At 30.9% G+C, this 16,883-nt stretch overlaps 1 protein-coding gene and 1 long non-coding RNA gene across 2 annotated transcripts in view; one reads left to right on the forward strand and one right to left on the reverse strand.

The window, feature by feature from the left end:
• Positions 1-170: 170 nt before the first annotated feature.
• On the reverse strand, positions 171-9,772 carry LOC129222741 (uncharacterized). The gene is made up of 3 exons (XR_008580604.1): positions 9,534-9,772; positions 1,325-1,427; positions 171-292 (listed from the first exon to the last, which is right to left on the reverse strand). It is a non-coding gene; the product is annotated as an uncharacterized LOC129222741 (long non-coding RNA).
• Positions 9,773-9,992: 220 nt separating this feature from the next.
• Positions 9,993-16,883, forward strand: part of LOC129223389 (RISC-loading complex subunit tarbp2-like) — a 37,703-nt gene continuing 30,812 nt past the window's right edge. The window contains exons 1-3 of the mRNA XM_054857980.1: positions 9,993-10,049; positions 14,404-14,713; positions 15,278-15,459. Coding sequence (XP_054713955.1) covers positions 10,043-10,049; positions 14,404-14,713; positions 15,278-15,459 — 499 coding nt within the window. The 5' untranslated portion in view covers positions 9,993-10,042. The remainder of the gene's footprint in view (positions 10,050-14,403; positions 14,714-15,277; positions 15,460-16,883) is intronic.

Consider the following 16,883-nt stretch of genomic DNA (forward strand, 5'->3'; position numbering starts at 1 on the left):
GAAAAAATTTAGTTTTATGTCCACAATTTAACATCCAGCAGTCATTTTTGTTGTTCTATCATTTGTGTCATCGGAGAAATAAAATGTGATATTCTGATTTGAAGATGTTTATGAAATAAGAAATACAAATTTTCATTTTGTATTTATTTATAAAACTAAACTTACAAAATGTTTCAGACAGTACATTTTTTATGAGAAATATACATTTTTATTAGTTACAGGAATAAAAAAAAAAACATTGAATATGATTAATTTCATAAATTTTTTGCCAGTTCTTTTAAAATATAAATACCTGCAAATAAAAATATGATCATGAAAGTATATTAGCATGTACTATTTAACTTTTATATATTATAAAGTAATATTTTTGCAGTTTAAGTACAATGTCATGTAAACACATTTCAAATCAATTAAAAAAAAATACATACAGTGCACTCCCGATTATCGGCGGTCGAATTATCTGGGGGTCTTTTTACAATTTTTTTTTTCTTTAAGAGTGATGATTTACTGAATGCAGAAAAATGCACCAATTTTAACTTTGTGAGCGCAAAATCTACTTTTACACATACTTATTTCTTTCTCCTCCTTCCTTCCCACAATACCAAAATTCCAGTCACCGCACCTGCAGTCCTTAAGCGGATTAGACCAATTGTTCCATAAAAATCTCCTTCTTGATTTCTGATTTTTGGCCCAACCTAATTTATTCCAGGAAACTAAATCCTAGAATTCAAGCCCTATACCTGGAAAACAATCGGTAGCATTCTGCTTCGAATTGATGTCTTAATGAATCCCTTATTTCCGTTTTCAAAATTTCTATGATTCGACAGGGGGTTTTAAGGAGAAGTCCTGACGTCAGTCCAAAGTGCAGTGCAACTGATTTTCGTCTGAAATAGGGGTCTTAATCATTAACTTATGGTTATGTTATTGTTTGTTTTTAGTTTTTATACATATTTTTTACATTCAATGTTATCATTTTTAGCTATAATTTAAATGTGTTTGAGTGTTATTCATATTTTTTAACTATTGTATACACCAGTATTTTTTACACATTTTTCGGATTATTTGCGGTTACCTTGCCACCCAATCCCACGGATAATCAGGAGTTTACTGCACATCAAGTACATTTATTTCATAATATCAAAATAGGGTTAAAAATTTAATTTTGTATCATCTGTATCAGCTTTTTATTTTTTTAAAATTTTTTATTAACAAAGTTCAGGATTTATTTTTTAACATAGTTACATACTACAAACTTTACAAATATTTTAGAGTACTGTAATAACAACTTCATGTAAAAAATCTATACAAAAACTATTATGCTTACCGAATCCAATGAAAAAGGAAACACCAAGAACAACAGGTATGCCTAAAACAAGCTCAGTTGATGGGAAGTAATTGTGGATGTAGTGCTCTTTGGGTATAAAAGGCTATAAGAAAAATCAGTAAAATCTATACAATTTTTATGGAAAATTTGCTGAGACAAGGTACATGCAAAATGAATTTCAGAAGTTCTTTGAGGGGTAAGATAAGAAATAAATATATAGAAAAGAATAGCACATTTTTTTTTTTTAAGTTTTCCAAATACAGTAACCCTTTATTATATCGTCCTTTTTGGGGGATAAAGTAAACGAGCAATATATCCGAAAGCAAGATATAACCGAGGTCATAAAAAATAGTTATCCATCCAAATATACAAGTAAATTAGCATTAGTTCTTTTTGACATGATTTTTTATGGTTTCTATGTAAATCACGAATGTAATATCACATGTATACAAATTTAAAAAAGATTGAAATTTAAGTAAATTTCAGTGACAGAAAAGTACAAACATCAAATTGAGAATTAAGATGATCTTTCTTAGCTACAGTGAGATAAGAGTGAGCACTCCAATACCCTCTTATTCCCAATAGACTTTCTAACCCCTTTGATTTGCAGTAGAAAGGATGTGAAAAGTAAAAGTAACCATATTGTTTCTAGAAAACTCTTTCACCAGTCCAGATCATTCTTCCTTTCTTTGATGCAAATCTTTTCTGAACTTAAAGGCAGGCAGATAAGGGCATATGTTTTCTTCTACTTGGGCCAGTATGACACTTGCCTGCTGTTTCTCACTCATTGTCAAGGGTTTAGTATCAATACAAAAGAAAATCAAGAAGTTTACAAACTACAGTTGGCTCTGTTTAACGACACTCTACTTAATGACTTTCTCTATTTAACGACGGCTTTTCATGGTCCCAGATGGTCCACTATAGTGTTAAAAGCATTCTATTCAAGGATGGCTTCTACTTAAGAATGATTTCTTGTGGTCCCTTGAAAGTCGTTAAACAGAAAGCCAATTGTATCTTAAACTGAAATACTCTGGATATGTACAGGCATTGCTTTTTCAGCGAATTCAGAAGAGTAGAAGCATTTTCGTTTTGTTCATTGACAAAATAGGAAAGAACCTTTTTTGAGTAATAACATATGTTTTCATTAATAGTTTCAAACTTAAAGCAAGGTTTTTCTTTCTTTTTTTTTTTTGAGGCTTTAATGTTTTGGGACACAGAAGAAATGAGCGATATATCCGAATGAGCGATATAACATAGACGCGATATAACGAGGGGCTATTATATAGTGACAACTATGCTGCCGTGGGCAAGTAAACAGCAGTATCTGCAGAATTGAATTTTCGAGATGCTTGAAGAAACACATTTTGAATTCAACACACAGTATAATCTCAATTTAAGAATCATCAAGGAACAGGAAAAAGTTATTGTTAAATCAAGGAATCGTTTAATCAGGTATCGTTAAATCAAAGTTATACTGTACTAACAATAAGGAAATGGTGGAATTAGATGTTTTTTTCAGCAGAAACCAACTAAGCAAGGCTTGTACTTTAAAGCTGAAGTGCAATAGATGACAAAAATGCAAAAAATGAAAAATTAGCAGTTACTGCCCTTTGTCTACCCACGGTAGTATGTAACATAATAGTTAACTTAAGATTCATTGGTATTCTTCAAATAATTCCTAACATCATGTTTTAAAAAAGAAGACATATGCACTAGTTCAGTGGTTCTCAACCTGAGGTCCTTGAGTAATTTTCATGTGGTCCATGAACAAAGTTGTAATTAAATGTAATTTTTGTATTCATCTCATTTCACCAAAAGTAATTGTTGTAAAAATATTGCTATTGTATGTGGTCAGCTTAGGATTCAGAAAAGGACTAAGTGATCCTCAGTGTGAAAAAGTTGAGAACCACTGCAGTAGTGGACTTCAAGTTTTAAGTAGCCATTACATGTGACCACAGAAAGATTTTTTTTTCAGCAGTCTGCAACACAAATTGAAAATCCTAAAAATACTGTGCAAGATGAATCGACAATAACTTAATTGTAATATTTAAATGAGCACTGAGAAATGCTTAAAAATAAGATGTTAAAATAAAAGTACTTGTTACCAATTGATTCCCAGAAAATACGGTACAAATTTTTGCTCGCTGAAATTTAATACTATTTTTTCCTTAATAGATTTTTCGCCTCTAAGAAAAAGTCTTAAGACTTAATCAGTAATATATGGCGTATGTCGCAGCACTGCCCTGTTTCAGCTTTTTTATGATATAAAACCCATAGTTTTGTCTTCAAAGGTTCACAACACCCGACTTTTGCATTTGTCACATCTCCTATTTTTAAGTAATTTCCTCTGCCTTTTTCTCAAAGGCTTATTTGTTTTTACAATTATAAAAATTATTATGGCAGCTGGCCTGTAACCTTTAGACATGTGCTCTAACACTTGGTGAATCCTGATCTTCAGTAAAAATTTATTAGAAAATATAATTTTCATAATTTATAACACAGTAGCACCCAAGCCAATACAAAATGCAACATTTAATTATCTAGATACTACATAGAAAAAGAGTGAAGATTTGTCAACTGCTCTAACAATGAGTATACAAACAAAATGAGAAATCCAACATTCTATGAAAATTTTAAGCATTTTCTGCTAAAAATCAAAATTATATTGGGGATGAGAATGGTGGCCTTCAAAGTAAGATAAAACTGCGAAGTATCTGCACATTCAACTTAAAACTGTATAATATGCAAGTATGAAAAACAATATACAGTGGATAGATAAAATTTTGAATAAGGTAATAACTTTTGCTTTCAATCATGTATCCATGAAAGCAAAGGGTGAACTTTTTTCATTAATTTATCTACAAACTTTGAAGACAACCAATGTTAATTAATGATTATTGAATTATGAACATATCTGCAGCGAATGAATGAATGAATGTATCCGTGGCGATTGTGATGCAAAAAAAAAAAAAAAAAGGGACATAGGACTGTTAGTGGCAGGAAAAAAAAGTAAAAAAAAAGAGAGAAAAGGACAATTTTGCTAGGGTTGGTTTTGAGAGGAAGTGAGTGGTAATTGATGTAAATCAAGCTATTTAGCTCACGTTTTCATAAAGATTTCGATGGAATTTTGTATGCAATAACTTTCTCCAAAGAAAAACTTAGACATGAATTAGACTCCATGCATTATTTACTCCAAAGTATTTTGAGGTGTCAAATACTTGGTAGTAATTTCATTGAACAAGTAAGACTTGTTCATAAGTGAAACAATTGATTTATTAATATCTATACAAATGAATACATAAACTAAAAGTTAGTGCTTGCGCTAAATAATGTTTTGTAAACAGATATACAAAGTAAAACGAATAATTATGTTCTGAAAATTTTGACATTTCTGCTTTTTTTCAATTTCTAGCTTTGGTTCCTAAATTCGAAAATAAAATAAATAAATGAGCTATAAAAAGTGAGTGTGTGGGAAAGGGGGTTGCCCCCAATCGCCACCACTGGTGTCCCGTGTGCGTCTGTGTTATCTAGCTATGGAGGCCTCCACCTAGCGTTGGTGAAATTAATGTGTTATATTAAAGTTTTAAAGCCAGAAAATGAGTCAGTTGCAATGAAATGTGTACATACCTGCCAACCTCCGAGAAAAAAAATCCGGAAGATTTTTTTATTTTTATCCACAAGATTTTAGCGCAAAATAAAATCAAACAGGACACCTACCCTCTTTACATTTAACAAGATATTAGTTATGAATTTCATATCAATTGAAATTACTTTCGTTTAGTAAATATTACTTTTATTGCTTTCTTTAAAAGTTTGGAAATAACATTTGTTACTCATCTTAAAAAAAGAACGAAGCAAAAACAGCTCGAATAGAGAGAATGAGAAGATAATTGGCGCCGAAATTGTGCCCCTAGTTGCCCGCCGCGACGCTTGCTTTGATTGGATAACGATGAAGTCATGCGCTGTATCACTCAGTGACGTCATAATCTTGCCTCGCTTCTCGTGCCATTCTCTTACGGCAACCTTTCCTTGGCTACTTGGCCTAAAACGCGGTGCCGCGTTCCACAAAAGTATCGTTAGCGCCAAAATTGGCGAAATAATTATTTTTCCTACAAAACGTGAAAAATCCGGAAGATTTTGCTCATACCCGGAAAAACGGAAAAGGACATAAAAATCCGTAAAACTTCCGGGAAATCCGGAAGGGTTGGCAGGTATGTGTGTAGGATACGCATACAGAAGGAGGTTTTATGTTCCCCGAAGGTGAGATAACATTATTGAATCTCCTGATTGTAAAGATAATTCTGAACACTTGTTTTGCTAAATGTTTATTTAAAAAGGGCAGTTCCTTTGTTAAGTACTTTTGAATCTTTTTCTTAAGCACAGCTTTTAAAGATATTTTACATCATTTTATACTGACCAAAGCACCTACTAAGATTCTTCAAAAAAAAAAAAAAAAAAACGATCTGATGTGTGCATCACATGACTTCCTTTTACGCCAATTTAATGATAATAGCGCCTTCGAGTAAGCAAGGAAACACTAAATATTTTCACCCCTAGTTTCTTGCGAACCAAAGCAAAAAAAAAAAAAAAAAACGTTTTACACAGATTTATTTCCACATTATTGGCAATTTTAATGTGATTCAGTGGTAAACTCTTTCAATATCACCAACACTGGCCAAATTAAAACCAGACTTAAAAATTAAAAAAAAAAATCATCAAATTTTTCGCCAATTTGGCGACAAAACTTGGCGGCCAAAAGCTTGCCGATATATCGTCAAGTGTTTGACAAATGATAACACCACTTGAGTTAGCACTGAAATTAACAATGATTTCCTCTCAAAAAGGTGTAAAAGACCCCCTTAGGAACATCTGAATGCAACCAAAAGGGAAGGTGCACAACTAGACCCGACTAGGAGTCTACGTACCAAATTTCACCTTTCTAAGACATACCGTTTTTGAGTTATGCGAGATACATACACACATACATACGGACGTCACGAGAAAACCAGTTGTAATTAACTCGGGGGATCGTCAAAATGGATATTTCAGGTGTCTGTACATTCCTAGGTATATATCCATATGTGTGGTTGGGTCGAAAAAAAACTCAACATTCATTCTGGGGTGAGCAAAATGGAAATTAAGATCGATTTTTGAGTGAAAATTTTTTTGTGAATGCAATATTTCCTTTTTTGTAAAAGGAAGTAAAAAAAAAAAACTATTCCAAAAAAAGAAAAAAAAATCTCAAATGAAAATTATTAAGGTAAGTAATCCCCCCACCCCCAAAAAAATCATGTTTTGACTGTGATTAATGACAATCTTTTGATAATACTTTTTGTTTACTTTTAAGAAAATATATTAAATTGTGGATTGTTCTCCAAATTTCAAATCCAAAAGAATATTTTTCTCCTCAGAGAATATTCTCGACATTGTTAGTGATTGTCATTTAGAGATCAGAGAATAATCTCAGAGGCACAAAATTATATCTTTAAGAATAGTAAATTTTTAAAAATTGAAAAACTTTAGATTTTTTCCCAGATTACATTAAAATTGTTAAACTATTTAATTTTAATAGATATAGAGATTTTGACTAATATAGAGAAATATTAGGACTTTCTTTTTCTCACCAAAGGAATACCTTTCTTCTCCATTAATGGGGAATTAATATCTAAGGAATGTAATCAAGGACAGAAAAACTGCCCGTATATCTCTAGTTCTATAAGAATAACATTTACATTACAGGTTAATAATTATTTTATCGCCTTAAATAACTGTAAACATTGTTTCTATGTTAAATGCTTTTTTTTTTTTTTTAAATTTTAAAGCAAATCAAACATTATTTTTTTTTAAATTAGAAAACAAATAAACCAAAATGAAACTTTTCTATGCTTTTTTCATATTTTAGCATTAAATTTTATATTTAATGCATTTTATGAACTGGTTATGGAAAAAATTACGGAAAACTGCATCTCTGTCAGTCAAAATTCTATTTTTTCACTCTGGCAAAAGCTGTGGAAAAAACGTTTTTTTTTCCACCCATGGCAAAAACTTGCCAACCAGTGCAAAAGCTTTAATTTAGTCATAATAAAGCCCAAAGCAGAATTGGGTTTTTGATGTCAATGATGACATGATGTGTTTTGAACATCAAAAGCTCATTATTGACATATTTTATAAACACATGAGGTTTTCTCACGCTGAAAACTTATAACGATAAATTACACATCATATATCAATTGAGTTAATTAAAAATTCATTTAATAAGTTAAATAAAATTAATTTAAATGTTTCCTTAAAATAATTTATACTGAAAAAATAGTTATAAGTCTTGAAACTGTTAAATCCAGTTTTGAAAGCTTTCCAGAAAGTGATACAGTTTTCAATCACTAAAACTATTACTTATTTTTATGAATCTAAAAATTCTTCAATGTTAGGATTTATGTAATGTCATTTTTTCTTTTGAGCAAAAGTAAAACTAAGTTGATCAGCATTCAATGGTTAGTTATGAATTATCAATTAAATATTTTTGATGATGCAATTAACTTTTTATGTAAACAAATATATTTCCTGTTCATAAATGAGCTAATATCTGCTTAAGGGGGAGAACCAGTTTAGGAGGCAGAAATTTTAGTGTTTTTCGTGAATTTTTATCAACAGTGAAAAAATGATCAGAATTTGTTCAAACTTGAAGGATATTTCATTGAAATTTTCAAGTACACTTTGTAATTGTTTCAAGTCATTTCTTCCAGAAATAGAAGAGTTAGAAGTTGATGTCTATGTATGGTCGCCATCAGAGCCTGTTGCTGGTGTGCATTCCTGAAGTCAATTTTTATCAGAAATCATTACTTTTTTTTTATTGTTATCAACATATTTCTTCAGAAAATAAACCTAATTCTGGTTAAAAAATAAAACATTTCATGCTTTTGAGACATTTGATCACAAAATTCATGTTTTCTACCATTTTTGTTCACCTTTTTTGCATAAAAAAATATTTTTAATAATGATATCATGCTAGAATTAAGTTCATATAGAGTGTAATTGAATAAAGAATATTCACACAACATTTCAGAACGATTGGCCTATAATGATTTGAGTTAGAAAGCACACCAGTTGAATAAAAAGTCGTTTCAGGAAAAAAGCCATTTAAAAAAAAAACTGCTGTGAACATTTTTAAATTTTCAGTTTTTTAAGTGCTCATAGCATTTGGGGGGAAGGGGGAACGAAACAGAATTTTGAATTGAAATTTTTGCAACATATTCTTGAATAGTTCTAACATTTTATGACATAAAAAAAATGGATTTTTTTCTAAAATTTCTTCTAAACTGATTTCCCCCTTTAAAATACAAGCAAATTCAATTAAGTTTATAATAGCTCTTTCAGCTGAATCTGCACTACATCCTGGAAGTTACATTTCAGTTCAGGATGTCTTAGCAAGAGCATGGTGGAGAGGCTCTAACAAAATCAACATAGGCCATGTACTTCATCATCAATTTGAGAGGATCTTCTCCAGTTTCAGATTGATCAATTCCAAACTTAGGAATAAACTTGGTGTACAGAATGCTTCAAAACTGTTGCCGCATGTTTTAATGGGTAAAAATTTTAGAATGAGACTAAACATAACATTGACTAAAGGTGTCTACTTTGTACTTTACTTAAGAAAAATTTTATTGAAACATAAAAGTTTGCAAATTACATATGTAAATGTTTTCTCTGTGCTTTGAGTTTTGACAAAATAAAGGAACAAAAAAAAAAAAAAAACATTATTTACTTAATATGCTGCTATGTTCTATTTATTTTATAATATTTTACATTCTATAATAATCCAAGCTTTTCCCCTTGTCTCTTTTATTCCAACAGACAAACAGCTTGTTGAATTAAAAATAGGATTAGGATTTTTTTTTTATCAAGCATCACTTAAAAAATCTCTAACTGTCAAAAAGTTTGATTAAGTGTGAAATAAAAATCCATAAAATTAAGAATTATTTTGGGTAATTTTACAATAAACATTAATTTTACACAGGTTTCAAACAAAAATTTGGATTTTTGACAATTTTGTCAAAAAGAGAGTTTTGACATGAATGACGGTAAAAACTATGGTTAAAACCAGATAAAACCATCAACTGTGAAAAACTTTTCAACTCTGCCAGAGATGAATTTAAGGTCATCAAGGTATTATATTTTGGAAATTGAAAAGCAGTTAAGACAAAACAAGCACCTGAATCATAATTTTGCATGTTAAAGCACCAAATATACATATTCCACTACAGAGCATTAAATAACCAGTTGTTTTAGACATTTATAAAATCATACGACTTTGCTCTGCTTTCAAGAGGGGCTTTATTTCAGTCTCATTATTTTTCAAATTTTAAAAGCAGATGAATTCATATTTTGAAAAATATTGCTTTCATTTTGAGTATCCGTTCCGTAGAAACAGGATAAGCGTTGCTAATGTAAACAAACTCAACGACAGTGAAAGTTAGGGACAAATTTTGGAGATCGAAAAAAAAAAATTAATAGAAAGAAGTTCAAGCTTAATTATACATTTTCTGAAGCTACTGAGCTAAATCGATCATTTTAATTATCAAATATTCATTACATCGTCCAATGAATATAATATCACTTCATTAATAGAAACATTAAAGAAATGTTTCCATTTATAGATTGGAAGTGAAGTACTAAAGCCTCTCTTGTTTTAGTTGTGGTTGTGGTTTGTAATCTGATAAAATGAACGGTAATATTATTAATTTTCCATGTTAATTGAATGATTATAGGACAAAAATTTTGTTTTAACTATATTATCTTGTTTGTCAAACCTACTTAAGTGCCTGAAGTGCATGTTAATGTTAAGTCGATTCATTGAGCTAGGGCAACCTACCATGAATATTTCAGTTTCAAACAAACTTCCACTCTTTCTTTGATTAGTCTAATATTATTCTCTTTATGGGTTTGTTTTCAAAAGTTTTTTAAGTTTCTATGCCCATTCTGTTATTTATTACTTTTCTTCTCCCTCTCTCTCATTTTACCGGGCACCGCTACAAATGGTGTATGTTTTTGATGAATTAGACCAGCGTATCTTAATTTCTTTCTTAAGTGAAACCCTTTTCGTGTCAATTTTTTCCGTGGAACCCCTGGTTTTTCTATGGTAGTATAGTTTAAGTGTAGTGCTCTAAAAAGGATTAACTTACAACAAAAATAAAAATTATATTTCAAATAACACCGACTGTTTCACACTGTAAACTCAAAAGCTAACATTAGGTTTCACGCATGAAAGTTGAATTCTCATGTCGAGTTTAGAATTAAGTTTGTTGAGATTTTTTTTTTGTTGACACAAAGTTTTACACACAATATATATATATATATATATTCGTTCGAAAAGTTTTTAGGCAATCAAGTAACAACGTGCAGTAGAAAAACCAAGTTAACAGATAAAACAACACACTTTCTAGATGCGCTAGGTACTGGTGAATTAGAGGAGATCGCCAACTGGTCTGTGAGCTGTGATTTGTTGGTGCGTTAGATTCTAACAGATGTGATAATTCCGCGCTACACCGCTCGTAAAAATGAAACTATTTAACAATTTACAAAAATGAGGGCAGAAAAAGGTTTTATATATGTGAGTTTAACAAGTTAATACGATTTTAACAAATTCGGACACCACAGTGGGGACTTTGCTTGTTTCTCCATTCATACGAAAGGTTGCAATCAAATGTAGTAGTGCTGGGAGATGGGTCAATGCATCACAAAAAAATGGTGTAAATCCAACATTGCTAAAACAGTTTAGAATTTTCCTTTAAGCTAGTGCATTGTTACCGCACCGACTACAAATGTGGAGTTGACCAATGTACTAACATCAGTCCAAAACCGTTGCCATTTTAAGTTCTGATTCAGGGGTGCCGCCACATCTTAGGGTGTTGCAGGGGAAGGCGAGGGATGCTGCAAGGGGTCCATGGTATCCAGGCCCGTTTCCAGATTTTCATGAAGGGAGGGGTTTTAAAAAACCTAAACCTTTATCTGAGGAGGGGGGAGGGGTGTTCAATCCCTTACAAACTTTAGTTTTGCGTTACATTTTCGATCCCAGTAAGGCATTTTTATACCAGTAAGGATTACTCTGCCCCAGTCCTACCTCCTAAGGATAATTCTGGCTGCATAAGTGACAACAGTATACCTTCTTTTTAATCAAACCTTATTTATATCTTTAGAAAATCTTGTTCGTTTCTTTTTAAAAAAATCTGTTTATTATGGGGTTTATTGCAATTCGAATTAGAAACTGTCAACACAGAACTAGAAACTGTCTTTTATAATGCAGCATGCATATCAGGTTTTATATTCTGAAATAATGCTTAGTAAAGTAAACAAGCAAGAGCTTATTGCAAATACAAATTACATTGCCAAACACAATCACTAATGCATCTTCATAGCTGCAACATATCACGCCAAATCCATCATGACCTGCTTAAGCGATATTAATGCAGTTAAGTAAAGCTTTGTATTGACAAATCATTGAGCTTTTCTTCCACCATAGTTTTTCCAAACTATTTTTCCAGTCGGTAAACCTCCAACAGTCTTAAAATGCAGAAAAACTCCAGATAAAAAGTTTTTTCTTTCTTTCTTTCTGTTTTAAGATGCGTTGCACACAAGCTTTCACATTAAAACTAATTAAAAGTCAAATACACATGTTCTTTGTTTGGCTTTTTATTCTTACCCCAATGGGAGGGGTTTAACCCCTAAAACCCTCCCCTTGGACACGGTCCTGATGGTATCAATATGTGTAATGTAGCAAAGATAGAGTAGGGTGCCGAGAGAAAATTCTAATTTTTCAAAGGGTGCCGTGTATCAGAAAAGTTTGGGAATCCCTGCTTTTTTCACACCAATGTTGAATTGCAGTGTAGCAAGCCAACCTGGCTTAACAACGAAGATGTGAAAAGTTAATGAAGGAAACTTTTCAAGCAAACACTAGTGGAAGTATCATAAGTAAACAAAAACTTTTCCCATAATATGTAGGGAATGCAAATATTTTTTAGCTTAAAACAAAATATAGTGATCAAGTTTACCATAGAATCACTCACCACAAAAAAAGCAAGGTTTTTCTTAGGCAATTACTTAAGGCAGTTTAACTTAAGCCTTGAATCTTAATAAAACCAGTTTTTTAAAAAAAAAGCTGTAGTACTTTTAAAATTGCTCAGTAATGTAAAATTCAACTTATGAGAATAAAAGCTGTTCAATATCGCTAAAGAATGTAATATTTTTTCAAGATTCAAAGAACCTCCAGGGGGAAATACTGGTCATAAATTGAAATTAAAAAATATTAATACAGCAAAATCCTATTACTACAAATGTCCCCTACAACAAAATATCCATTTGAACAAAATGTATGTTCAGTCCTGATTTAGTTATCATCGCATCACTCTAATTGTATTCTAATGAGCGCTGGGAAATTGAATCAGTGATTAATGGAGTCATTTGCACTAGTGAATCAAATTACTATTGCATATCGCTGTAAGCTTCCTTTTTCAAAGTGCTTTTTATTTAATTCTAAATATATTTTGCAGGGTTCTTGCTAGGAGGTACCCTTCACAATTTTCACTCTATTCCCTAAACTTCCACTCCAAAAAATCAATTTTCACGTTATTTCCAAAAAAAAAAACCCTTAGCACAGGGTTGGCGAGGTTTTGGACACTACGGTAAAAACCACGGTAAAAAACCTGGTTTTTACCGTCCTTTCCAAAACCCTCGTGTCCAAAACTGTCCGAAAGTGTCCAAAACTATATTTTTAGAAAAATTGTATTCTGTGAGAAAACATCAAAAAGAGAATAAAATGTATCAAAGTAATGTTTTATATTATTGAACATTTATTCAATGAGAACATTCAACTTATTTATGCAGCTGATTTTTAATCTAGTTACATTCAAGGCGAATTCTTGATTAAAATTTCAATTTGTATGCATGAGTTTATTTATTTATTTATTTATTTATTTATGATATTAGTAACCAAATTTCCCTATGTTTATGCATGTGGGCAAATGAAAGCAGGGTTTTTCTCATCCTGTTCAAAACTACTTTATAAGATACTATATTTTGTGAGAAAATATCAAAAACAGAACAAAATGTGTCAAAATTATATTTTTGACTATTTAAAATATTTATTTAATGTTAACATTCAAGTATAATTATATAACTTATTTATGCAGCTGATTTTTATCAATCTAGCTACGTAGAAATTAAATTCTTCATTAAAAATTTCAATTTGTATGCAGGAGTTTTTTTTTCCACAAACCAAATTTTTCAACATTTATGCATGTGTGCAAAAGAAAGTGTTCAAAATATACTGCAATAATTGATTTAAATGCAATAAATAATAATTTTTTTATTGTTACCGAATGTATTATATTAAAAATATGAACTAAAAAAAGAATAGCACAAATTTTATGACATAAGTGTTTAATCATCAATTTCTTGTTCTTTAATCTATGATTTAAAAAATAATTTTCGTTAAAACATCAAGCAAAACTTATTTGCAAAAACCATTTTAAAAAAAGTTTTTTTTTTTTGCTCCTAAATATTGCACATTTAGTAACATTCCTTTGAGTTATAAATGTAACTGAAATTAGTTGTCTTGGGTGTGTTGTGAATTTCCTTTCATAACTCTACCAACTGTTACATAAGGAAGTTTTTATGTAATAGTTATTGGCAATTTTTTAAGTAAAATATTTTTTAAATTAACATTTTAGAGAAAAATATTTTCAAATAGTCATCGATTAAACCTCATTAATATCTATATTTATGCATTACAAATATTGCAGTAAATATGAATCGATTAGATTACACCTCTTTAGCTTTAGCATAGTTTTGGACAGTTTAAGACAGTTTTGGACACTTTTGGACAGTTTTAGGCAGTTTTGGACGGTAAAAAACCACCTGTCCTGTCCTAAACTAGTTTTGGACTGTCCAAAACCCAACCCTGCCTTAGCAATTTGATGAGGACAAACAATTTCTCTTGGAATTTTCCCTACTGTGAACCACTTACTGTATTGAATTATTCAACAATTTCAGAGTTTTAGACTTATTGCATTATTTAATTTTTACAGATTCGGAGATAGCCAATGCTGCGCAGAAGACGCCCATAAGCTTGTTGCAAGAGCTTTGTGCGCAGCAAGGAATGACTCCCGATTATAAACTAATGTCAGTTGAAGGTGCTGTTCATGCTCCTACATTTATGTACAGGGTACAAGTGAATCAGGTTGTTGCAACAGCTACCGGTCAGAGTAAGAAAAAGGCGAAGCATGCTGCCGCTAAAGCAGTTCTTGAAAGGCTTTTATCTCAAGATGGAGAATATCCGCAAGGTTTCGTCTCTGATGGAGTTACAATTAATGCCGAGAGTTTGAATGAAGTCATTTCGTAAGTTGGTGTTCCTTTTCTTAATCATTTTATGCTTAAATTTTTGATGAAAAGTATCTAGCTGCGAAATACTAGCTCGAAAAAACGATAATAGTAAAAATAACTTAGTATGTTTCAAAATAAGTTTTACAAAAAATCCATAAGTAACTTAAATGATTTATTAAATTTATGGTGATGCATATTAAACAAGTTATTATTATTAATTATTATTTTTGAAGCCAGTATTCAGTTAGTTTTATAGTGTAATTTTATTTGTTTCAAATTGAAAGTGTTAAAAAAGAAAAAAAAAAACATTAATTTTTGTCCCCCCCCCCCCCCCACTTAAAAGCCCCAATTGCCGACACTGCCGGCAAGCACGTTGTGAAAGTGTTACAGCAGGGATGTCATCTAGTATTGAATAAAACATAATTTAATGTGATTCATGCTCCACCAAAAATTAAATGGAGGCTCTTCAGGACTAGCAATAGTTTAAAACTTTTCAGATGCAGGAAATGCACCAATTACATGTTACATCAATAAAAATACATGAATTAATGTAGCAAGTATTTTCATTCCTATTTGTAGGGAGGCATCAGCAGCTCCTACAGAAGAAGAGAACATATCAGGAAATCCAGTTGGTGCTTTGCAAGAGCTGTGCATGAAAATGAGATGGCAACCACCTTATTATGAAACAGAGAAAGCGAGTGGGCTTCCTCATGAAAAAGTGTTTTCAATTATGTGTGTTGTTGACAAATTCACCACAACAGGTTTGTTTGAAATCTTTTTTTTTTCTTCAAACTTTAACATATTTAACTCTACATTTTTAACCGACTTCAAAAAGGAGGCGGTTATCAGTTATCAGTTCATACCGTATGTATGTTTTTTTTTTTTTGTTTGTCCACTCACAGCGTCTCACCTAGTGAACCGATTTTGATGATTATTTTTTTAATGGATAGGGGATAGCTCAACTTAGGTCCCATTACTTTGACCATATTTGATCTTTAGAAAAAAAGTTATGGGCAAAAAACAGTGAATTTTATGCAATTTCCCTATTAGATGATTAAAATGATATGAAACCCATTGTTATAAAAGTTTGATGCCATATAACAGTAACATTAATAGTAATTGTAATGATAATTTTGAATAAAGGCTTCTCTGAAGCAATACAGTGATATAGAGCCGAACTTCTTACTAAGTAACTTCATACTTTTACTGAAATATCTACATTTACACTAAAAAGAATGAAAGAAAAAAAATTTTGAAGAAAAAAATAGAACCGACTTCAAAGTTGCTCTAAAAAGTGAAAAATAATCTTATTCTTTAAACACCATCGATAATACTTTTAAACATAATTTTTGAAGTTGGCGCAAAAACGATAGATACGATCATTCACAGCCATAACTCAACTACAACTATAAATTTAACCAGGCCTAGTTTCTTCACTACCACATACATCATGCATTGATAACAGCATATCTGAGTAAAGATATAAATGTTTCATTCCTAACTTTTGGATGATTTTCTGAAAAAAATATGAACAAAGCATCGTTACACTGGATTTTACTTTTTGTTTTTGCGCCAACTTCAAAAATTATGTTTAAAAGTATTATCGATGGTGTTTAAAGAATAAGATTATTTTTCACTTTTTAGAGCAATTTTGAAGTCGGTTCTATTTTTTCTTCAAAATTTTTTTTTGTAAAAAGAGAAAAAAGAAAAAAAAAATGCACAAAAGCAGACAACCCTTTTGTTGCATGTCTTTTCATTCATAGACTCGTAAACATTTTACATTGATTTTAGATTCTTGTGATTATTTTTATTATTTTTAATTTTAAAGAATGATATGAAGATGAAGTGTGGCAAATGATTTATTTAATGTGACTAGTCTGACCCTTTCTTATCACCGCATGCTAAACTCTTGGTTTTATCAATTGACAAATTTTTTTAGTTAGTGAAAATGTTGAACTCCATTGATTTATTTTATTTAGTTTTAAAAGTAAGTAGATTTTGATATTTTGCTAAAGAGGTGCAGTAAGGCATTTTGTGGTAATACCGTAGAACCATTTGTTTTAACACATATTTCCTATCTTAATACCGTATTTTGTGTAAAAGTTTATATTCTGGCTGTGCTATTCTGCTAGTGCTCGGCAGCAAAAGCAATTTTTTTCCCAATTAGAGATGTGCAATGTTGTTT

Source organism: Uloborus diversus, chromosome 5 (assembly GCF_026930045.1).
Source record: "Uloborus diversus isolate 005 chromosome 5, Udiv.v.3.1, whole genome shotgun sequence".
Taxonomy (NCBI): domain Eukaryota; kingdom Metazoa; phylum Arthropoda; class Arachnida; order Araneae; family Uloboridae; genus Uloborus; species Uloborus diversus.